The sequence below is a fragment of the Orycteropus afer genome, unplaced genomic scaffold (genome assembly GCF_000298275.1).
Source record: "Orycteropus afer afer isolate SDZICR_OR568_19922 unplaced genomic scaffold, OryAfe1.0 scaffold00014, whole genome shotgun sequence".
NCBI classification, from domain to species: Eukaryota; Metazoa; Chordata; class Mammalia; order Tubulidentata; family Orycteropodidae; genus Orycteropus; species Orycteropus afer.
Window position 1 is genome coordinate 13,072,022 of NW_006921601.1, and position 25,209 is coordinate 13,097,230.

The 25,209-nt window shown below is 45.3% G+C and overlaps 1 protein-coding gene across 1 annotated transcript; it reads right to left on the reverse strand.

The window, feature by feature from the left end:
- Positions 1–12,310: 12,310 nt before the first annotated feature.
- Positions 12,311–15,679, reverse strand: CALCB (calcitonin related polypeptide beta). Its single transcript, XM_007955426.2, has 3 exons — positions 15,594–15,679; positions 14,528–14,656; positions 12,311–12,470 (listed from the first exon to the last, which is right to left on the reverse strand). The coding sequence occupies exons 1-3, from the start codon at positions 15,677–15,679 to the stop codon at positions 12,311–12,313; spliced, it is 375 nt and encodes a 124-aa protein (XP_007953617.1).
- Positions 15,680–25,209: the final 9,530 nt, after the last annotated feature.

The window sequence follows — 25,209 nt, forward strand, 5'->3', positions numbered from 1 at the left end:
AGAAGACGATTGTTGTTGTTGTTGTTGTTATGTACCGTTGAGTCGGCCCCGACTCATAGTGACCCCTCCTTGGGTTTCCAAGGTGGTATCACTACGGAAGTAGATTGCCCAACCTTCCTTCTGAGGAGTGGCTGGTGGGTTTGACCACCAGCCTTCTGGTTAGCAGTCTGGAGGAAATAAAATATTGGGGAAATAATGTGTGTAAATTTTCCTGAAGAATTAAATTCCATGAATCTTTAGATTAAGCCCAAAAATCCCAAAGAGAATTGAGATCAACCAATCAACAAATATCTATCGAGACTTTGTCTTATATCAGACTATCATGTAGGTGATGGGAAGATAGTTGAATAAAAAACTGTTTCTTTCTTCTCAGCATATCCTTTTCTAATGAACCCAAAACCAAACCCACTGCCATTGATTCCAATAGTTCCAACCCCCATAAAGTTTCCAAGGCTGTATATCTTTATGGAAGCAGACTGCCTCATCTTTCTTCTGTGGAGCAGCTGGTAGTTTTGAACCACTGACCTTCTGGTTAGTAGCCTACTAACTACAGCACCACCAGAGCTCCTTCTAATGAAAGAGATACACAGATGCATAATTAGAATAAAATGGTAGTTACTCATGAATTCAAACAAAATACTCCCCTGAGATCTGTACAATCATTCTCCTTATCTGGATGTCCAATTGCCCATCTTTAAAAACAATGAGCTCCAAGGGCCCTTTTCCAGTGGTATGCTGGTAAATGTTCAATTACCAGCTCTCTGAAAAAATATCCTGTCCATATGTTTGCTATAAATTTTACTGAGATGAAAGACATACACAATTTAAAATAATAATAAAATGTGATGTATTCTTTATCATAAATTCCATATAGCCAATTGATCCTCACAGAATGCTGTCATTAATTTTTGCTGAACTCTTGTATTTATTGTCAACCTATACTTGCAACTTTATAAATGAGTAGAGTTCTGACAAGTGTTGGTTAATATTGTTATTTACATAAATAAATAAGATGAAAGTGAGACAATGAAGACAAATGTTGGAACATCACTCATTTGTCAATTCCGGGGGTGAATTCTTTGCTGAATTGGATAATCATGTTAGAATACCGAAAGAATATATCCTTAAAATGTTATTTGCAATGTACCAGTTATAGAGAAGTCATACCTTTAAGTTTAATCTACATTACTAATGTTTTCTCAGTCATTTCTTAAGTCTAAATCATCAATGAGACAGTAAATCAAGTCCTGATCTGTAGTGTTTGCCAATTTTTGTGGTGTAAATACTCCCACTATGGACATAGTCAAGCTCCCAAAGTGACCTTGCTGAATACAGAGTATGGAAGAGATGTGCAGTAATGTGCTGCTGTTATGGTATTTCCACCACAGAAATACGACAGATGTGAATAACATCAAGAGCATACATAGATAATAGTAAAATGGGGAACTCTGGTGGCATAGTGCCTAAGGCATTTGACTGCTAACCAGAAGACTGGTGGTTCAAACTCACCAGCCACTCCTCGGAAGGGAGGTTGGGCAATCTACTTTCGTAGTGATGTCGTTGTTATGTGCCATCGAGTCAGACCCGACTCATAGCGACCACTCCTTGCATTTCCAAAGCAGTATCACTGTGGAAGTAAATTGCCCAGCCTTCCTTCCGAGGAGTGGCTGGTGGGTTTGAACCACCAGGCTTCTGGTTAGCAGTCAAGTGCCTTAGGCACTACGCTACCAGAGCTCCATAGTGATACTACCCGGAAAAGATTAGTGAAATGATTAGGAAGTAATGAATTTTAAGTATTTATTACCTTTTTAATAGAACTTATTAAATTATATAGATATAATTTAATTATAATAATGACTCAATAGTGTTGAATAACTGGTTCAACATTTCTGAAAACTTAATAATCAACTGTCACAAGCCAGTGAGCCAGTTCCAGCACAGCCCTGCTTTCTTCTCTTACTGTAATGTTCTACAATCCAAGGAGGGGTTGCTATGAGTCAGGTCTGACAGCAACAGCAACAACAATCCAATAATCCCTGAGAAACTTTGTTACATAGTCAGATGTATGACAAACCATACCCAAATTCTTCTCTTTGGCTGTCCCTACCCGAGGAATAATTGTTTGTAAGTGGCAAATCATAAAGAAATGAAATGGCAGAATCAGGGGAGATTGGACTAGATTTCTTCTGTTGCTTGGCCTCTAGGTGCCACATTTGTCTCCCATTCTTTCACCCATCCTTCAGCATCTCTGCAAATTAATGAGATAAAGGCCAGTCTTGAAGGAAAACAAAGATAAAATAAAAGCATACTCTTTGAAAGGAAGGAAACTCTTTACCCAATATATTTATTATGCATAAAAAAACATAAAAACCAAACTCACTGCCATCAAGTTGATTCTGACTCATAGCGACCCCTCCTTGGGTTTCCAAGGCACTATCTCTACAGAAGTAGATTGCCCAACCTTCCTTCTGAGGAGTGGCTGGTGGGTTTGAACCACCAGCCTTCTGGTTAGCAGTCTAATGCCTTAGGTACTATGCCACCAAGCTCCTTTATTTATACACAGGCACCAACTTTTGTTTTTAGCCCATGAAGCTCACCTATTTAATAACCAGTTCCTACCTGCATCAACTCCTTCATTTTTTAAACACTGAGGTTGGAGAAGCAAAGTTACTTGCCAAGGACTTCTCTTATCAGGCCCAAAGAAGTGAGTCCATGACAGAACAAGAATATGGATCCTAGGTTCTTTGCCCACTTAATTTGTGCACGCATGCACACACACACACACACACGAGTATGCACATACATACTTCACTCACAAATATGCCTAGCATTCAGGCAAAGGCCACAACAGCCTGAGTACACTCTGCTCTGTGGCTTCTAGAAATTGCATTTCTCTACCCAGGTTGAGCTGTGGGCCCTGCCAAGGGTACTCAGTGAGGGCAAGGCCTCCCTCTGCTGCAGCTGTGGTTCTGTAGATTCTTAGAAGACTTGTTTGGTGGAGGGAATCTTGCCTCCAGTTGAAGCTTCAGCCCAATCCCTCCCCGCCTTGAGGCTCAGAAGCATCCAAAACTAAAACTCCCACTTCCTCTTCCCCTGATGTTCCTGATGGAAGGGTCAGCCAGCCCCTAGTGAGAAGGAGAAGGGTCTGTAAGGAGCCTAGGGAAGACTTCCACCTTCCCCAGAAGATGGGAGAATCACTGAATACCAAAACCCCAAAAGAATCAGAGACAATGAAAGATTATTCCAGTAGACAAAACCATTTGCTAACACGTCAGTTTTGACTCATGGCGACCCTATGTGTCAGAGCAGACCTGTGCTCCAGAGTTTTCAAGGGCTGATTTTTCAGAAGTGGATTTCCAGGCCTTTCTTCCAAGGTGCCCCTGGGTTGATGTGAACCTACAACCTTTTGGTTAACAGTTGGGTGCATTAACTATTTGTATCACCCAGGAACTTCCTCCAGGAGACAAGTTCTAATATAATTCCAGATTTTGAGAGGTTTTCTCCTAAAAGTTCCCTAAGGAAAGAAATCTTGCAATTCCTTTAAGCAACTTGCCTTTTCTTTGTCCAATCTTAGTCTTTCTAGCATCAGAATCAGTTCTGTTTCTTGGTGTGTCTTTTGGGGGCCCTGTGATAGCTCCTTTTGTTTTAGTACATCTCCAAGATTAGGACAGCATCATCCTTTTCATCAGTACCTAAACAGATTATCAAGATAAGAGAGCAGCATAAAAATAACTGATGACCAGTTTCCAGCTCCTGTGATGAAGATAACCAATCACAAGGTCATGACGCTGGTGTCTGGCATGTCCAGAGATATGAGGGATGGGCAATGATCCCAGAAACCTGAAATTTTACTGCACATCTTGCTGCTGTCTCCTAGTATCTGAGCTAGAAGGGAGTTTAGAGATTGTATGATTCCAATTCCTCCATTTTATAGAAAGGCAAGCTGAGGCCTAGTGAGGACCAGCCAGGCCAAGACGACACGGGGATGCCAAGGCAGAGCAGGAATTAGAGCCAGGACACCAGACTCCTACTCTTGACCCCAGGCCTAACCTGTTTCCCTACAGTATAATACCATGTACTCTGGTATTGTCTGCTGCTCAGCTCATGGAAGAAAGGACATCAAGATGCACATTCACTGTGGGCTGTGGTGGTCATGCCTGCCTTCTCAGTCTTCTCAGTTCCACTCTCCTGGGGTCCTTAGAAATCTGAGCAAAGATTGAGTATCCCGAACCAAGATGAAGCTGTCTGTTACCAAGTCTAGTCCCAAAGTCAACGGTCTCAGCAGAGACACAGGAAGGGCCAGACTGCTGCAGTCTCTGTTTTGGTGCCTTTTGCATTAGTGACTCAGCAGCTAGTGTCAGGCTCTTTGCCTGGCTTAGGGGTGGGGGATGGTGGTGCCCAGATCCCAGTTAAAGGGCTTCTTGGAAGTGGGCTCTGGCAAGCATGCCAGCATCTTCCTAAAAGGAGTCTTCAAATCTGGTTCCAGAGGTGACTTTTCAGATTCTGACACCTCATGGTCCCTCTCTGTTGTTGTTGTTGTTTGCCGTCGAGTCGGCCCCGACTCATAGCGACCCCTCCTTGGGTTTCCAAGGCAGTATCACTACGGAAGTAGGATTGCCCAACCTTCCTTCCGAGGAGTGGCTGGTGGGTTTGAACCGCCAGCCTTCTGGTGAGCAGTCAAGTGCCTTAGGCACTATGCTACCAGAGCTCCCTGGTCCCTCTCTAGGGACATGCATTTGCCTCCTGATTTGGCCCTTCTAAGATGCTTCTTGATCTTGACTTTTTTCTGGATCTTCATTCTAGGGATTGGCTTAAGATTCCTTTGCCTATCTGCTGACCCTTTTTTATCCCTGACCTCCTCTGTTCCCAGGCTCAATGCACAATTTCTTAAGTTCTCCCCACTGTGCAGTCTCAAATAGACACACTTAACTCTGACAGCTTGTGTAAGATTTGTACATGTAAAGTTTTACATTCTACATGTAAAAATCAATTAAGTGATTGGCATCCCCCATGTACTGGGTGTGGTGAGAGGCATTCTGGAGACTACAAAAGAAAAAGAAATAAACATTTCCTGCCTTTGAGATATTTAGAATATATGAGGGGATCCAGTGATGTTTGGGAGCGCCGGTGGCATAGTGCCTAAGGCATTTGACTGCTAACCAGAAGGCTGGTGGTTCAAGCCCACCAGCCACTCCTCAGAAGGAAGACTGGGCAATCTACTTCCGTAGAGATACCACCTTAGAAACCCAAGGAAAGGTCGAACCGACTCGACAGCAGTGATTTTTTTTTTTTTTTTTTTTTTACAGTGACATTAATCAATACAACATCCAGTGAGCTAAAGTTCCATAAACTTTGCTACTCAAAGTGTGGTCTGCAAACCCGCAGCACTGGCATCATCTGGGAGCTTAAAAGAATTGCAAAATCCCTGGCCCCAGCTCAGACCAGCTGAATTAGTAACTGCATTTTAACATAATGTGCAGATGAGTCACCACCTGGGGAGGCAAAATGCTGCTGGTGCATGGATCACACTTTGAGTGAAAACATAGACAACATTTGAATGGTGTAGTTGGGGAATGGAAAGCGGTAGTTGTTTGGGTCTATGATGTCATCATTGGCTGGTTTTTTGGAAGTCGATTGCCAGGCCTTTCTTCCGAGTCTAGAAGCTCTGTTGAAATTTGTCCACCATGGGTGACCCTACTGGTATTTGAAATACAGGTGCTATCACTTCCAGCATCAGAACAATAGGCAACCACCACAGCAGGACAAACTGACGCATAGATGGTAGAGTAGTTGTATGTGAATAGACTCAAACATATCAACAATTGTGAAAGTGGCACAGGACTGGGCAATGTTTTGTTCTGTTATAGTAAGACTAAGAGTTGACTCAATGGCAACTAATAAGAACAACGAGTAATAGCTGTATGGGAGAAATGTTGGAGGTAGAGCTGAAGCCATATCATGGAAAACCTTTATGCTATGCCAAAGACTGGAGGCAATGGGAATCCGAGGAGTTTTTTGAGCAGATTTAAGTGAAGAGGGTAGGCTGAATGGGAGAAAGTCAAATAACAGCCTGGAGAAGTATTCTAATAGTCCAGATAAGAAATGAATAGGGGCTGAAACTAATGCAATGGCTGTGGGAATGTTGTTGTTGTTGTTGTTATGTGCCATCGAGTCGGCCCCGACTCATAGCGACCCCTCCTTGGGTTTCCGAGGCAGTATCACTACGGAAGTAGGATTGCCCAACCTTCCTTCCGAGGAGTGGCTGGTGGGTTTGAACCGCCAGCCGTCTGGTTAGCAGGCAAGTGTCTTAGCCATCTGCCAAGTTTATAGATAACTACTACAGATTTTGGTACCTGGAAGTGGGGTGCTGCTGTTGCATTGGTGACTTGGCAGAGTGAGATATGCAGCTGGAGAGAAGAGCACTGAGAAGTGGGCTCACTGCATTTATACCCCCAACCAAATCAATACATAGAGTCTACCATGTAAAGTTATAATTTTGCTACTTGGCAAGTCAGTGGCCAATGTCCAGGCTTTGGATCTTAAAACACATTCACTAGGGCAATAGCCCCTTATCTGTACCTGCACTTTGCCACTTCATGTCTACTCAAGACTTGCCCTGGCTTATTGCAAATGCTCTCCCTTGATCTTTATTTTTCTCAGCTCTAGCTCAGCTGGAACCATACCAGATGGGTCCAATAGTTCTTGGCAGCTTTACAAGATCTGGTATATATAACAGTGCTTTCGGGTTGCACTAGGGTTCTGTGGCGTTGCCCTTGCATTCTGGGGTCCTGCCCTGGGCCCAGCCTTCCAGAAACTCAAGGACTAATAGCTTTAGTGATCTGTGATGATTAATATTAGGTTGTGATGGTTAATGGATAAGCTGTGGTTCTCAGTGGTTTGGCATACATTGGAGTAGGTACTCTTCATAGTATAATATAATGCAATCACCTTCTATTTTGTGATCTGATGTGAGCAGCCAATCAGTTGAAAGGGAGTTTTCTTGGAGTGTGGCTGCTCACACTATATAAATGGATGTTCTGGATAAGCTTGATCTCTCTCTCTTAAAACCTTGCACTCTTCTTGCCTCCTGATCCCTGGTTCTTGGGATGTAAGCCTGCAGAAGTCTCCTGTCTGCTACCTGACCTGCAGATTTTGGATTCACCCACTTCTGCAACCCTATAAGCCAGCAGAAGTCTCTAGCCTGCCACCAGACCCATCCCATGGATTTGGGACTTACCCTCTCTCTCTCTCTCCCCCCCTCCCCCTTCCTGTATCTCTCTCTCTACATATATATATACGTTTTACTGGTTTTGTTCCTCTAGAGAATCCAGACTAAGACATGATTCTTCTCTGAACTGCCATCACCTCTTCTCTTGGAGTCCTCAGCTTTGGCCCCTGGATGTGTGAAATCCAACCTTAAAAGTTTATGCCCCATATAATTTTAAAGCTCTTGCTGTCCATCATGGCACCTTCAGTTACTTTCTGTTTCTGGATAGAAGTACCTGTAAACCTCATTTGCAGAGCAGAGATAATTGATAATGACTTAGATCTAATGAGTGTGCAGGTCATTCGGGCTCTTCCTCTTACCTTGTTCCTGACAGATTCCTGCTCAGTTTTAGAGATTCAGTATGATATCACCTTCCCAGGAAATCTTTTAGATCTGGATTAGGTTAGACCACAGCCTTCTGTGCTTCCTCCAAGGATAACATTTATCACACTGGGTTCTAATTACCTTCTTCCTTCATGCCACAAATACTTAATGAGTACCCACTATTTCTGACACTACGTTAAGTGTTACAATGGAGAGCAAAATGGATGCAATTCCTGTGTCCATGGCACTTTAAGAGGGAACAAACATTAATCAAATAATCATACTAATGAGTGCATAAACTAAAATCGGAGTGGTGAGCTGAAAGAAAGGCATATCAACCCTTTGAAATCAAATAAGAAAGAAATATAACCTAGACTCAAGGATTGGTAGTCTGGGGAGACTTCCTCAAGGAAGAAATTGCTTGAGCTGAGATCTGAAAGATGAGTAAGTATTAACTGGTAATAAACCGAAAAAAAAAAAAAAAAAAAAAAACCCAAACTCACTGCCATCAAGTCGTTTCCAACTCTTAGCGACCCCATTGGGTTTCTGAGGCTGTAAATCTTTACAGAAGTAGATCATCACTGGTAATAGAGGAGATAAAAGAATTCTGGACCAGGGGACTAGCATGTGGAAAGGCCCTGTGGCAGGAAGAACATACTGACTCTGACAAGTTGAAAGAATTCCAGTGTAACTGGACCTCAGATGGAGAGGGAAAGAAGTAAGGCTAAATCAATGCTCAAACATACACCATATGTCGCCTTGTGGACTGAATTAAGGATTTTACAAAGGACGTTGCAAATTGTTGGCTACTTTTATGAAGCAAAAAAATTCCTACAAACCTTAAATCTACTGATGAGCCAAGCTCTCCAGGAATCTCTAAAGTACCCCTCTTTATGGAAACAATCAATCTTATCATTGTCCTGGCAAGCCTAAGTAGGAGAGACATGGCCTAGATTTATAATGCTTGGCTCAGGGCCCCACTAGTGATGAGGAAAAGACATTTGTTAGCTCCACGCATCACTTTCATGCATCTGCTGCTATATGAATGTCCAGAAAATTTCCCGAACAGCAGAGAAATTTAAAGATTTGAGTAATTGAAAAGCCTTATTCTCTCCCCCCAGGTACATTGTTGGGAATGAATAGATAATTGTCTAGATTGGATTCAGTGAATGAGATGGCACATGAAAAACCAAGTGCAGCTAGGAACTTCATAGTAAAGAAACAATGTGATCTGCTTTAAATTGCTGAGAATTAATACCCAATCCTTTCTTCAAACTTCTGGTCTCAATCACAGCCAATTCTCTGTGATGCATCTTCCCCAGAATGAATCTCCTGAGAACTAAATGAAGCAAGAGAGCATAGAGAGTGAATTTTGCTCAATAATAGAAGGATTTGGTAAGAGTCAAAGTGATTCAAAAATGAAATGGACTATCTCAGATGTTGTTGTTGTTCTTCATTGCCATTGAGTTGATTCCAACTCATAATGACCTCATGTGTGCAGGGCAGAACTGTTTATAGAGTTTTTAAGGCTGTGACTTTCTGGAAGCAGATCAACAGGCCTATCCATTGGGGCACCTCTAGATGGATTTGACCTCCAACCTTTTGGCTGGTAGTTGACCACTTCACTGATTGTGCCACCCAGGAAATGGTGAGTGGAAAATTTCAAAAATAGTGTAGAAGACCACTTGAGAAATGTTCTAGAGGATATGCAAGCATGTGGGTTGGTCTACCTGCATTTTTCACTGCAAGGGAGGAAGAAAAGCTGACCAAAATTGATCAAGTGGAGGAGAAACTGAAGACATAGCTTGCATGAGGGCCTGCAGCAGGAAAACAGGTCACTGACAACCTGGTGACCACTGCAGAAGATTCCAGGATGGAGGCCCTTGGGCAGTTTAGCCTGAGGAATATCAAGACCATAGGGAACCTCAGAGTAGAGCACAAACACTAAAGGGTAGAAGGTACACCATTCATTCATTCATTCACTCATTCATTCAACAAATATTTATTGAATACCACCTTGTGCCAGGCACACTGCTATGTCTGTTGGGGGAGATAGCAATCATGAAAATAAGGCCACATCCTTCCCTCTGTGGAGCTTACAGTCTCAGGGATGGTGTGTGTATGTGTGTGGGGGACACAAACAATAAACAATAAAAATAGCAAAATATGTAGTACAGTAAAAAGTAATAAGTGAAAGAAAAAAAGAGGGCTAGGGTGTGTTGGTAGAAGTGGAGTACAATTTTAGAAAGGATGGTCAGGGCAGGTAACATGTGAGTAGACATTTATGGGAGATTGGGGAGGGGCGAATTCTGCACAGAATGAGAAGAAATGCAAAGACTTGAGGTGGTTGAGTGCCTTGTGGGTTTGAGGAATGTTAAGGAAGCCAGTGTGTAGGAAAGTAGTAGGAGATGAGTGTGGTGGGGATGGTGGTAGGAAGAGGGAGGTCAAATCAAGGACCTTATGGCTTAGGCATTTACTGAGTGAGATGGGAAGTCCTGGAGGATTTTGCCCATAAGAGAGATGTCCTCTGATCTACCTTTTATGGTCACTGTTGGGTTACTGTGTTAAGAACAGACTGAAGGAAAGCATAGTGGAAACACAGAGACACAATTTTATGTAATCCTGAGGAAATAACTAGTCAGTGGGTGGAAGAGGCTGACTTTTCTACCCACCTATCTAACCCAACTGATGGTCTACCAGTGTTGGGCGTTACAGTCAGCAGCCTGTCATTGGAGGTGGCAGCAGAGGCCAGGGATATTAATGCTGGGAAATTCCTACATCAAATATGGCACTAGACCCTATGACATCCCAGATTCCTCCCAATGTTGAAAGTCTGTCATTCTGTAGCATGATCACATTAATCTCTGACAACTAGAAAATAAGCTCCATGAGGACAAGGAGTGGTATCTATTCTGATCATGGCTGTATTCTCAGTGCCTGGAGTGTAGCAAGCGTCCAAAAATATTCATTGAATATATGAATGACTGTTAAATGTATTGCAGGGCCTTGAGCAAGGCACATCTCTGTACTTCGGAGAATAAAATAGTTAGATTGGATGGCTTCTGATGATCTTTCCAAATCTGCCAGTCTGTGGTCCCCATTTCAAGCACTGGGCCATTTTTTTCTAAAGGCCTTTGCAGGCACAGAGGGACTCTTTCGGGGAGGAAGGGAAGAGATGGGGAAGGTAACAGCTGAACTGAGGAGAAGTGCATGGACAACCACGGGGGCTGGGGATCAAGGGCACCTTCTGAAAACAAAGGTGAATTGTCCTGCTTGGGAGTCATGGGTTCTAATTCAGATAAGGGATGTTTCACAGGAAACTGAGGGTACAGGACACTGAGGCTCCATCTCAAGCATGTTGCCTTTGCTCCAAATGAGTCAGCCTGGTCAACAAGCTGCCCACTGGCCCCAGAAGCTCTCTTGGGAAAAAAAAAAAAAAAAGCATAAATAGCATCAGGGACTCCATTTAAATGTAATCAAAAATACATTTTTAATCTTGGTGAAGTTCATAAATGACAAGGTTGATATTTCTTTAAACAAAGAGTTCAGTCAAGGTACAGCATTACTATGTGTCCCCAGATGCCCAAGAGGCAGTGATTTCACATCCCCCTGAGGTTTAGCAGAGCTAAAACAACAGGATGGCTGATGGGGGCCAGATTTGCTACCAGATAAGCCAATGAGACATGCTGTCATATTTATTGGGTACTGAATCAAATATAAAAAGATACATACTAGATAAATACAATGAGCTTATCTTACATTTAGTTTTAGTTCCTTTCAAACGAAGACAGTTTTCAATATTAAGAAGGATGCAAATACTGTATCTTCCATGGAACCTTTCCTCTAAGTGGTTTTCATTACAAATGAAGTTTTCAGCTTCATGATGACCTAGGAGGGAGAAAAATAGGTAGCATTTACTTTCTTATTGATTGTCAGGACCTTGACAAATATCTCATGTACTCTTTTCAATCATGCTAGGAGATTGGTACTATTGTTTCTCTTGATTTACAGATGGAAAAACTGAGGCCCTGAGAGGTTAAGTGATAGCTCATGGTCCTATAGTTAGCGAGGGGCAAACACAGGTCTTGAACCCAAGATGCTTTTACTTCAGAGGTACATGACATTGTAGTGTATGTGCTAAAAAGATAACGTCATTATATTTCAAACTCAAATGCAAGAATAATGGCAGTTATAAATGCAGGGAATAGGATTTTAAATAAACCAGTTTAAAAATATAAGAAACAACTGGTTACCATCAAGTTAATTCCAACTCACAGCAAGCCCATGTGTATCAGAATTGAACTGTGCTCCATGGAATTTTCAATGGCTTTTTCAGAAGTAGATTGCTAGGTCTTTCTTCTGAGCTGCCTCTGAGTGGACTCAAACTGCCGACCTTTAAGTTAGCAGCTTAGCATGTTAACCATTTGTACCATCCAGTGACTTCTTTAATTAACCAGATCTATATTTTCTAGCCTGATGACACAAATTCTAGGGGTTTCAGATATTGGAACCCTCTCCAGTCATTGCATCTTGCCTTTCTCAAACACACACACACACACACACACACACAGGAGTAGGAACCTTCCCCCAAGGACATTTTTTTTCCAACTATATGGGCCTAGTGTGTGTTGACTACACCTCTTCAGTACCCCATCATCATCCATCCTCTTGTCCAACAGTACAATGGCAGTCACCTTCTTCCTGGAGCCCCTCAGCTGCTCAGGCCTGAAGGTCCCTGCGGCGCCGGCCAAAGGCATTGGAGCCCACGTCAGTGGGCACGAAGTTGCTCTTCACCATACCCCCTGACCTGCTCAGCAAGCCTGCCAGCCGATGGGTCACACAGGTGGCAGTGTTGCAGGATCTCTTCTGGGCAGTGATGCTGATTTGCAGGACAGAGGAAGAAGAGAAGATCTGTCAGGGAGAGGCTGAGGGAAGGATCCTGCCCCGTGGGAGCATCATGGTAAAGTTGCTGTTCTGAGAGGCACCAATTAGCTTAAGTGTTTCTCCTAAACATAATTATCAACACAAAAAATCACAAGGGCCATTAGGGAAAATGCCAGGCTTCTTCCCATAGACATTCCCAAGGGTGTTGAAAAACCAAAGGTGACCCTGGGTCACTGTCCATGGAATACAGAGCTATAAAAGCCAACCTTTCCTGAATAAATGGGCTGAAAATCAGCAAAGTCATCTGGGACTAGAGCAAATTATGATGGCATACTCAACCCCACTGAAGCTCATAAGAACTATTAGAAGCCACACCTCAATCACAGCCACCAAATATCTCTTCTTAGGATAATAAAAATTCCGAAGTCTTACCTGGAAGAGGAACAGATTTTGCAGCATCCAATCCCAGAGGTGCTTACCTGCTCCTTGGCACATCTGTTCTTGATGTTTGAGCTGGTTCACAGGGACCACCCACCAAACCCTGTGCCAGCTACTCTGGATCTAAGGCCACTTCTAAGCACAGGTCCTAGGCACCATGAACCCTGGGCCATGGGCCAGAGCAATGACCACTACAGCTCAGGTCTTTGTAGAAAAATAGTTTTATTCCCCAAATGACGAGCATATTTGGAAAGAAGACTAGGAAATTCTGCTAGGAAATCCTTTCAGAAGGCTGCCTTCTCTCTTATCTCTTCCTAGGTGATTCTCTTCCAGCCTGTGAGTCCCACTCCCTCTCCCATCTGAGGTTCCGGATATCCTCTGCCACAGGAAAGCCACTGATGCCAGCCCGAAGAGCAACCAGAAAGGAACCACATGCATCAAGTTATAGGAAGGAAGCAAGAAAGGAAATTAGAAGGGAGATGGGGGAGTTTAGTTGGAATCCGGGATCATGCCAAACTGAGGGCGGTGGTCTCTCTCCAAGCTGCTGGCCACATCCCTTCTCTTGCCAGGTGCTCCAACCCCAATTGCAGTTTGGGGAAACGTGTGAAACTTGTTCAGGTCCTGCGTGTATGTGCCCAGCACGCAGGTACTCAGATTACCGCATCGTTTAGTTCTGGGGCTGTCCAGGCTGCGGGGAGAAGACATGCCAGACAGTACCATGCACCGGAATTCAGTTACACAGAAGGTTAGACCAGAGGCACTTCATGCTAGGTTGAGGGACGAGCAGTTGGGCACCTCACACACCCTCTATCAGGAGATTCTGAGGTATATTGGGCCAGAGCATTGTGCGGAAGGCCAGGGGTGGGGAAGGGGTGCCCTTTCCCTGCATTCCACATGCTGTTCAGCCCTTCATGCTCTGCAGAGGGGGTTTTCATGGCAGATGCAGGTGCAATGCATGCCTCTTCTGGGCAGTACTGAGGCCAGGTCAGGGGGAGGGCTCTGCTCCAAGCTCAGGGTCCACTTGAGGTGGGGTGGGCAAGAGTACTCTCTCTGCCCCTCTGACAACGTGCACATCTCCACAGGTGATCTGCAGAGAGCAGGCAGATCCTACACATCTAAAGATCTCACACTTATCTCAGACACTGCTTTATTGGCCTCACCCTCTGCAAGGCCTTCATCTTTACTTGCAATGTGAAATGAAGGCTCCTTGCAGGTGTGAAAGAACATGCAGGTTAATCAAATGGAAACAAATTTCTAAAAGATCCTGAGATACACAAGTCCATCTCCTGACCTCACACTTACCAGTCCTAACTCATCCAGTGCTGGGAGGTCTCCTCCATATGGCCAGACCAATTCCAAGAGTAAGCAATTCCATACCTTCACATTTCCTAACAGCCTTTGGAAGTAGAATTTTTAATACAGTCTAACCATAGTCCCTCCAGCTGTGGCAGGATCTCTGTCATCAGCCTGAAAACAGCTGAGCCCCAGGCCCTGATGAACAGTGATAGCCTGCTGGACTTCTGGTCAGGTGTGTTCCCTCATACCTCTTGGGATCTGTCTTGGATGTGTCCGGAGGATGGGGAGGCTTTGTGCTGGCGAGGCTGGGAGCCTTACCTGGAGTCCTCAGTCTCCTGTTCCAGCTCACTGGCTTTCATTTGCACAAAGTCTTTCACCAGTGCAGCCAGCAGGAGGCGCGCTTCCTCCTCGCTGAGTGTAGTGGGGTCTGGGATGCTCTCTAAAGACCTAGGGAGAGGGAGCAAACCCCATTCAGGCCCAGAAACCTCTGCCTGCCCCTCCCCTGGATAAACAACCATGAAGATATGGTCTCCTTGACTCTCTGGTATATAGAGCCTATATCCAGTGTCCATCCAAGGATGCTGTTTTACTAAGAGCCAAGCCCTGGTTTGGCCTCCAAGTAGTGATGTGCTGGAGCCAGGTCTTAACAACTTGTAAAAGCTGATGCTTAAATTTCCAGGAATTTTGCAAATTGAGTGTTAAACATACCAAACCAAAAACGAAACTCATTGCCATTGAGTTGATTCTGATTCATAGCGACCCCCATTAGGTTTCCAAGGTTATACATCTTTATGGAAGTAGATTGCCTCCTCTTTCTCCCATGGAGCAGAAGCAGACCTTCTGGTTAGCACCCAAATGCCTTACCCACTGTGCCACCAGGGCTCCTTAGAGTGTTAAACATAGCCATCACAAATTAAATTATAACTAGAGCTGAAGCAGAAAAAGATTTCTGTTTAATAAATATAATTTGTATTAGGGTGAGAAATAGATTAACAGTAGTTCTCATGTCAGGTATAATAACAATGTATTGACAAAATAGCAGATTGGGATGCGATTTCATTTTTTAAATCATGGTTGAATTGGGTAAACAGTTTGGCTGTAGGTACAAGAGTTTAGCAAAAAGTATTGAAAGCATTTGTGAGGAAGCCTCAATGGCTATATGAAATTTAGAGTAAAGTACTATATATTTTTATTAGTATTTGTAAGTTGCGTACTACACATCTTTTATGTCAGAAAAGTTTATAATAAATGCGAGTATACATGGATATTTTTTCAGATAGCCAATTGTTAGGTTAAGCAATCAGTACATTACAATTCAGAGGCTGTGAATTGTCTGATGCCGGGAGAGGTGGGAGAGCAGTGCGCTCCTGCGGAGTTCTCTTACCTGAATGGCGCGGCCTGGAGGCAGCTGGTCTGGAACAGGACCAAGATGCCAAGAGCCAGGAAGGGGGAGAACTTCCGGAAACCCATGACGCCTGTCTGCAAGGGAAGAATGACGTCACCGCCTGCACCAGTTCAAAGTTCTGTGAGCCCGCGTGCGTGGGCTTCGGTCCTGCTGCCGCCTCTAACTGCCTGCCTGGCTTCCTGGCTTCAGCTGGTCACTTCATTTCTCTTCGCCTTTGTTTCCTCATCATCAAGGTGGACGGCTGGAAGGACCAACGAGCCCGTGGCGCCCATGGTTTGACAGAACTTGGGGAGCTGTCCTAATGGAACAGCTGAATTGGGAGGTCTCAGTTCTAATGCTGGGCATGTTTCCACTGAGGTGACTCCCAAAGGCCCCTGTCACAACAGCACTCCCGTTAACGCCTGTCTTTTCAGGGTCTGGGAGACGAGAGTGTCTCCCTCAGCGGAGCTTTTGCATCAGTGCGGGGCGTGGGGAGAGAGGAGGGAGGGAATCTCTCTGCTGGAGGAATCTCTGAGAAACTGAAGAGTTGGATTCCGGAGCTCAGCAGCTCCGCGCTCTGGCAACTCAGTCCCCAGCAAGAACCAAGCTTAGTTTCAGTTGGGACCCAGGATTTCGCTCTGCGCTCCCTGAGCGTCAGGGGATTGCAGTTAAAGGCTCAGTCTCTTAGTCGTTGCGCCCGTTTGCCACTCATTCGCTCTGGTCTGGTTCTGCACCAGTTTCCTGGGGACCACCAGGCACCAGACGCGATTCCTAAACGCACAATCTGGAAAGCTGCTCCTGCGACCCCCTCCGCGGGAGCCGCAGTGCAGAGATTGACCTAGGCATGTGTGCAGCCGGAGAGCGCAAGACTGGGCTCCGCAGCCGGGCGGGGGAGAGGAGCAAGGAGCTCCTAGGTTGAGCCTGTCCAGTGCTACCTGGGTCAGGAGCCTAGGATGGACCGACGGACCAACAGTTCCTGATGAAGGAACTGAGACAGAAGGAAACAGATTGGCAAGAAGATAAACCAAGGGGGCCGGGGAGGAGAAGAGGTAGAGAGAAATAGGATCACACACGACAGCATAAATCTCGAGGCTCACCTGGTGGCGGACGGTCGGGAGCGTAGGGGGCGGCGGCGTCCCGCGAGGGCGCTGATACTGAAGCGGCAGCGACACCTGGTTTTGGCAGTGACTCCCAGGTCTCCCAGAGCCAGAAGCTGCTCTTATTCTAGCCACCGTCGGTCGAGGGGGGTGTCCCCAAGCGCCGGGCAACCAATAGGCAACAGGGCCCCGTGCCCCAACCGGATTGCGTCACCTCCCACGCTCCCAGAACCTGGAACACCCAGCAGGACAGCCCCCCTGGGATTGGCATTGAGATCATTGATGGAAGTGGGGGGGGGGGATGGTAGGGACCAACGAGAAACGCCCTAAAAGTGAGCGGGTATTTGAGGGCACTTTGACATCACAGTAGATTTCACCTCTTCAGTGCCACCTGGTTTTGAACACGCGTTCCACTCCATCCCGGGCTATATGGTCTTGGGGGCAGGGTCTGGAATTAACGGGGCTCCTGCCTCCTCCGAGTCTGACCCTAACCTCCTGCCCTAGTGAGGCTTGGAGGGAGAATGCGTGGCTGGGTGGATTTCTGGCACAAGCGTAGTGTCTGACTCCCGCAGGTGGAATCGCCCACAGAGGGGCAGAGTTCGTGGGAAGGAGGAGTTGGAGGTGGGAGCAAGAACTGTCAAACCTGAGCGCAATTCCAAGCTGTTCATGGGCAAGTAACTTCTCAGCGCCTCAATGTATTCATCTTTGAAATGGGAACCATGTTCCTAACTTAGAAGCAGCCCAGTGCCTGGTCCCCAGCAAGATAGGAAATCTAAAATAGTTTCCTGACTCACGTAGTGGATTTGTTAAGATCTCGATTGATACTTTCTGAATCCCCACCTCACTGGGCTGGGCAGTCAAGGAGCACGGTCCACGGGTGAGGAGAGAAGGGCCTATGCACCCATCCCTCCCGTCCCCCCGCCCCGCCCCCCATCTGGGGAAGAAGAGGGAAGGCTCAGATGGCTTCCAACCTCTGTCCAGACCTCTCCTCCCCATTTCTACCCCGCCATCCATCACCTAACTCTCAATCTGCCTGCCTGAGCCATTTGCACAGCTGTCCCTTGTTTCCGGCTGCTGTTTGCCAAGATGCCCTAGTGGTGTTTGATTCCGGTTCTGCGCTCTCCCTCCGCATTTCGGTCCTGGACTAAAGAGAGGGGATGGTTTGACAGTGCTGTGAGGTTTTTGCCTATATCAAAGTTCACACTCACTCCCAGTCACCTTCATCTACACAGGCACTGTGGATTACTGTCTTCAAACACGTGCCCACCCCGCGAATCACCAAAACAAACATCCAAACTGGTTGCGGTGCAGTCGATTCTTTCCGACCCGCAGCGATTCCACGTGTGTAGAGAGCAGCACTGTGCTCCACAGGGTTTTTTAAGACTGTGATCTTCGCGAAGCACTGGAACTCACAAAACAGACCCCAGCGCACAAGTTCATTCACATGGATTCACTCTCAAATGCGCCGCAACCCAGCCTCCAAGTCTCTCGTGCAGTAGCGTCCACGCACCAGAAGACGACAACCCGCGCCCATCACACCCGCACCCCCTCTTGTGAATAGGCGCGCTCTTTCATTCACACTCAATTGCGCACGCCCTCGAACCCTCTTGCACGCTGCACAGCGGCATCTCGGGACCGCTCCACCTGAGTTCCGGGCTCTGGAGTGGTCGGAAGGTCCCGGGACCCGACTTGTGACGGGAAGCGGGTGGGGTGGGGAGAAAGAAGCCTCTCAGCCAGCTCTGAGCACGCAGCGCAGGCTTCGCAGCGGCTGCTCCAGAAGCTCGGCTTGTGGGTGTGGTGAACGCAGCAGGGGCCTCCTGGTGGTGTATGTTGGGGGAGGCAAGGACTTGGCTTCGCGCTTTCCCGAGACAGGGGAGAAATCACCCCAACGTACGCTGTGAGTGACCCGATCCACAAAACTGCAGGTACCTCACCCAAGTCCCCAGCAGCCTAGGCATATCCTGGGACACACCTGCCTAGCACCACACCTTTCGGCTCTTGCTTAGGTTGGTGGCCTCCGGGCTGGAGGATTCAGAAGCAAGGACGTTTAACTTCCGAGTTTCCCTTATTCCACTCTTCTCCTTGTTAACCTCTAGGGCGAGACTGCAGTGAGAGAGACTAGAAGCTCACTAGGGTTTGGGAATCGGGTGTTGAAGCCTTGCTCAGGGACTACAAGCAAGGGACCTACAGAACCTGAGGACTAGAATTGCACCGAAGGACGCGGATGTGCGTCGGTCTCAGGGCGCTGAAAGACCAGCGGCTAGAGGGCTAGATATCTGACAGCAGATCCCGGCACTTTGCGCCCTAGAGACTGACAACCTGCTCCCATCACACTCGCAGTCAGGGGTGTGAGACCCAGTCTGGGACTTTAGGACTTTTCAGCAGTTTCAGTTCCAAATCCTGAACCGGGTATTGCAAGCCGAGCGTGGCGCGCAGTGCCAGAGTCGCCGCCACTTGGGCGGCGCATTTGCGCCCAGATGCCAAATACTTTTGCTGAGATATCTTTTCCCAAGACCAGAAGTTCTAATCTCTGGACATCCTGAAATTATTTGTAAATATATGTATACACGAATGTGCATTTTCCTGGAGAGAGAACCTGTAGCTTTTCCCCAGTGCAATAACTCACTGCCATGGAGCTGCTTCCGAATCATAGCGACTCCCACTGGGTTCCCGAGGCTGTAAATCTTTACGGGATTGCCCCATCTTCCTTCCGCAGAGCGGCTGTTGGGTTTGAACCGCTGACCTTCTGGTTAGCAGCCAAATGCAGTATCCACTACGCCACCAGAGTGCAACAGTGGCTGCAAAATGATTAAGAAACTACTACTCTAGAAGACTGCTAACCAGAAGGCTGGCAGTTCAAACCCACCAGCCACTCCTCGGAAGGAAGGTGGGGCAATCTACTTCCGTAGTGATACTGCCTCAGAAACCCAAGGAAGGGTCGCTATGAGTCGGGTCCGACTTGACGGCACATAACAACAACACTCTAGAAGCATTTTTCTTGGGCTTGGACTCACCCCTGCTTTCCCTTTGTGCCTGTAGCCTTCAAAACAGACATTCTGAAATCCCCTGCGGCTACAAACCACAGGCTGGTGCACTGTTGGGCAAGAACTGGAGTCTACACCCAGAGGGTGCTAGCGTGTTGTTGTTGTTATGTGCCGTCAAGTTGGCCCGACTCATAGTGATCCCTCCTTGAGTTTCCGAGGGAGCTCTGATAGCATAGTGGCTAAGTCAGTTGCCTGCTAACCAGACGGCTGGCGGTACAAACCCACCAGCCACTCCTCGGAAGGAAGGTTGGGCAATCCTACTTCCATAGTGATACTGCCTCGGAAACCCAAGGAGGGGTCGCTATGAGTCGGGGCCGACTCGACGGCACATAACAACAACAACAACATCACTAGGGAAGTAGATTGCCCAACCTTCCTTCCGAGGAGTGGCTGGTGGGTTTGAACTGTCAGCCTGCTGGTTATCAGTCAAGTGCCTTAGGCACTAGGCTATCAGAGCAATTCCAAACTTTATTATTACGTCAGTCTCTCCAGCTAGGGAGGAACTGAAATTTAATTTATCCCTTAAACACTCCTTGAGTTTGTAAGAGGTGCCTGGTGCTGTGCTGAGGGCCAAAGGTTAAGGGGGGAAAGAGTGATTTTCCTGGTCACTTAAGTGAGCCAGGAAACATTAAGTAAGCACTGCTCGGCCAGTGTTTGTTAAATGAGTGGAAATTAATTCATTCTGGCAATTTCACCGGCCAGTCTCATTGCTGTTGCAAGGCTCTAATCCCACCCTGCAGAAAATCCTGACCCGATTCGTAGTGTGGCATTTCTATTTAGATTTTGAAACAGAGAGCAAAGATTTCAACCAGACTCCTTCCATTTTATCTGGCACATGGAATCGGTACTCTGAAATTAGTTTCCAGGAATGAGGCAGGAAGTTTCTCCTAGGGTTCTTCCTAAAGGCGAGGGTATCCCGGGTCGAATGCAAAACTAATCTCCTCTGAGCTTGAACTGAGGGAAAGTTTAGCCCTTCACCAGTGCAGATCTTTGAGATTTCCTCTGGCCGTTCTAGGAGTGGCTCTGAGCTTCAGAACCAAACCAATCCTTATTTTAGCAAAAGACACCAAGGCAAAGACTGATTTTAAAATAATCACTTGACTATTTGACATTTGATTTTACAATAACTCTTAAACCTGCATATCAGGGTCAAGTTTCAAAGCAAACTAGTTTGAATTAGTTTTTCACAACATCTCCATAAATTTTAACTGTACTGTTTATCTCAATTTGTTGAAATCAGATTCCTGTGCTCCATGATTTAAGTAAAAACAAAGGTGATTTATCTGTGCATGTCAGACTCAAATTTGTTTTCAAAATTTTATGTAAACTAAAAGGGTTATACCTAACATCTTACTCCTTTAATTTAGCAAGCCAATTGTGAAGGGATCAAACAACAAAAAGGCACCCCAAGCAAAAAAGTGCTTTCAAAGTTCAGAGCTCAAGTTAAATTTATTGCTGCTATACAACTCACGTATTATATAGACTCAAGAACAAGAGAATAACAACTGTAACAAACAGCAACAATAAGGCAAACCTGTTCTCTTCAACCCAGAAGAAATTTTGGGTCATCAAATTAACAACTGAATCGCAACTGAAAATTGGACTATTTAAAGAAGGGAAGAAACTATAGATTTCCATCAGTGTTCTGTTAATAACTTAGATATAAAATTATATGAAAACTGTTGTTACATGCAGTGAGTATAAAGTTACATAAGCCCTATTGACATAAAACAAAGCAAAAAATCTTGATAAACATTAAAACCGCCATCAATTGAGCGCCAACTGTGTGTCCCATGTACTGTGTATATGTCTCATGCTCTCAACAGTTAATAAGATGGGTATTATTGTCTTCATTTTATAGGCAAGGAAATACTAAGAATATTTGGCTGAGATTAATTAATAGTGCTCTTTCCCAGAAATTGAAATGCCAGAACATGGCTTATCTGTCTGCCACATCAGGTAAGAGGTCTGGTCCCATGGATCCAGGCACTGACTTGGAGGAAGATATGGGCATGTCTGCCTGACTCAAGACTTAATGTGATTTGTAGTTGAGAGACCCAATGGCTAAGCATAAATCATTTACAATTCCTGGACCAACATTTGGGAGATTGACAGTTTTGCTGCAAGAAAATAAATGTTGATGTTGCTACTTAAGATAAATAAATTACAAAAGAATGAAATCCAAATCTGATTCGTAGCAATATTCATAAAACACAAATTAAAAATGCTTCAATGTTGTAACAAACAGAAATCCAAATGACTTCTTGTATTTCACATTATGTGTTGATTGTCTGGAACTGTGGTTGATTGTGTAGAGTGTTTTGCCAATGGATGCAGTAGGGGATTAGTGGAAAGAGCACTGGGAGTCAGGATGTAGGGTTCTAATATAGCTGAAGGGGTCAACATGTAGGAGGAAGGATATGTCATTCCGTTAAGTAATATAATCAGAAAAGATACTGTTGCACCCCTGCCATGCATACACACTTAAGTATAAAAAATGAGTGATTTCAGAATAGACAGGAGGAATGAGAAAGGGCATTCAAGATAGAAAGAAGGAATGTGTGTCTTTGGGAGTTTCCTGGCCCCTTGTTCTTGGAAATATGGGTCCCCCTGACTTCCTCTCAGAGCAAAGCTGACTGCTGCCTAGAGGCCTGCCCTTCTCAATCCCAAAACCCCCTTCTTTGCTGTAGGTGCCAGGAGATGTCCCTTTCAAGGTCCACAGGCTATTTTTAGGGTGGCTTCAGGTGCCAAGACAAGAACTGAGTGTGGTGGCTAAGGGCCAGTCTGGTCACTCTGAGGTGGATGTGCTCAGTGAGTGACGTCAAGGAATTACTCAGGTTGGGTTCCTGTGAGATGATTGAAATTCTTCCTTGGCTCCGAGTCTCCAGAATGACTCTCCCCTCCCTGGCTGAGAGCACTGCTGCATGGAACAGGAGAGCTGATTAAAGATGACTCCTTCATGGGTACTGTCAGGGAACAATAGTTTGCATAAAAGAGGATTTCCTATATGACCACACTCTGCCCGGGATTGTGAAGAGTGTAACTTTCGAGTCTCATGCTACTGGATTTGAGTTTTGATTCTACCACCCACTTATTGTCCTTGAACAGAGATCATAATCTCTCTAAATAGCAGTTTCTGAATCTGTAAAATGGGGATAATAAATAACTACTTTTTGACTGTTAACCAGATGGCTTGCGGTTCAAACCCACCAGCCACTCCACGGAAGGAAGATTGGGCAATCTACTTCCGCAGTGATAGAGCCTCAGAAACCCAAGGAGGTCGCTATAAGTCAGAGTCGACTCAACGGCAATAAGGTTTTTATTTATTTATTTTTTTGTTACCTACCATAAAACACTGCTAACCAGAAGGTTGGCAGTTCAAATCCACCAGCCACTCCTCAGAGAGAAGATTGGGCAATCTACTTCCATAGTGATACTGCCTCAGAAACCCAAGGAGGGGTCGCTATGTCAGAGATGATTCAACAGCACATAACAACAACAACAACATCATAAAATAGGTATTTTATGTTAAACATCTGACAATACATTGCTTGCCATGGAGTGGGCACTTAGGAGCAGTTGCTATTATTCTAACAAAAGCTTACCCTTCATGTGTCAAATTACATCAGCTTAATAAGGTGAGGGGAAAAAAAAAAACCTGACTGCCATCAGGTTAGATAAAATCATTATGCACACTTCTGCCTTCTTAAAAGTATGGCAATCTGTAAGTCTTTAATTCTCAAAATAAAACCAGTCCCAAGGCCACTGCAGAATGAGTTTGCCACCCCAACCCTCTCAGATCCCGGCCTGGCCACGATGCTGTCTCATTGCACAGCAGTAGTAATGACAATATATATTAAAGACCTGGCTCATTGCCTGGCATGGAGCAAGCACTCAAGAGTGGTGGTTATTATTATCATTATAACAAAAGCTTACCCCTTTGAGTGCCAAATTATATCAATTTATATGGAAAATTAGATAAAATACATTACCTACTCCTCTTCCTTCTTACAAAGAATAAACTGAATATCACTTTAATCATTTGTTGATGATTCATTGCCACCATCTGTTTTGGTTACCTCTGTGCAGCTCTAACAGAAATACCCCAAATGGAATGGCTTTAACACAAGAGTTTATTCTCTTACAATTGTGGAGGTTAGAAGTCCGAGTTCCAGGTGCCAGGCTCTAGGGGCTGGGTGAAAGCCCCTTGACCTTGGGCTTCAGCTCTGACTCTTGCTCTCTGCCCCCTGAAGCTAGCGGCATCTCTTCACTCAACTGGCTGCTGAGGCTGATAAACCCAAGGTTGACAAGTGAAAAGGCACAGTCCCGATATTTCCAAACCACGCTGCAGGCCATTAATTCAAATCCATTAAAATTCTCAAGATCAGCAGGGCAACATGGCAGGCTGCTGAACAACGACTTGGCTACATGCAGGGTTCAAGCCTGCCATCAGCTGGAGACCGTCCTCAAAGTTGCTTCTTATGTACTGGAGGCAGCCCACATCCCTAAAGGAGCTATTCAACTGCTCCAGTGGATTTCACCATGGAGTTAATTACCAATCTCACCATGGGGAGTAACTACATCCAGCTGCTCAGCCACTCAACCAGGCCCAGCCAAGTTGGCATACAGACTAAACTACCACACCATCATAAGAATATCAATTAATGTTTTGAGCACTAGTACAGTGCTGTTTTCAGGGACTATAATAAACCAAAAAAACCAAACTCACTGCCACTGAGTCGATTGTGACTCAAAGCAACCCCCCCTTGGGTTTCTGAGGCTGTACCACTACAGAAGTAGATATCCAACCTTCCTTTCAAGGAGTGGCTGGTGGGTTTGAATGGACTGCCTTCTGGTTAGCAGTCAAGTGCCTTAGGCACTATGCTACCAGAGCGCCTCTGTATTTTATAGATAGTCTATTTCCTTTCCAATCAGGTTGTCTAGTGTCACTTCTTGCTTATGTCATTGTAACTGTCTTTAATAACAACCCAATCCACTTCCATTTTCATTTGGTACCCAGGGAAATAAACAAAACAACAACCAAAACATGACCTTATTAGAATGTCATGGGAACAAAACGTCTGTAGGCGTTGATGGCAAACCTGGAAATATTGGTTGTGTTAGTTTTCTAGGGCTGCCACAATAAAATACCACAAACTCTGTAGCTTAAAACAACAGAAATTTATTGTCTTACAGTTCTAGAGGCTATAAATCTGAATTCAGGTGTTCAGCAAAGTCATGCTTTCTCTGAAGACTGTAGGGGAAGATTCTTCCTTATCTCTCAAAGTGTTCTTTTGTGGCAGCATAACTCTGATCTCTGTCTGTGTCATCACATGCCTATGTTTCCGCTGTCTCTGTTCTTTCTTCCTCTTTTATAAGGACACCATCAGATTGGATTAGGATCTGTACTATTCCAGTATGACCTCGTGTTCACAAGTACTAGGGGTTAGGACTTCCACCTGTCTTTTTTGGGGG

Bases quoted from the DNA above. Each gene is read 5' to 3' on its own strand.
- CALCB (XM_007955426.2), bottom strand. From the start codon at position 15,679: ATGGGTTTCCGGAAGTTCTCCCCCTTCCTGGCTCTTGGCATCTTGGTC. The intron at 14,657-15,593 runs GTAAGAGAACTC...CCCTCTCCCTAG, and splicing joins CTCCAGGCCGCGCCATTCAG to GTCTTTAGAGAGCATCCCAG. The intron at 12,471-14,527 runs GTAAGGCTCCCA...CCTGCAAATCAG, and splicing joins CAGGAGACTGAGGACTCCAG to CATCACTGCCCAGAAGAGAT.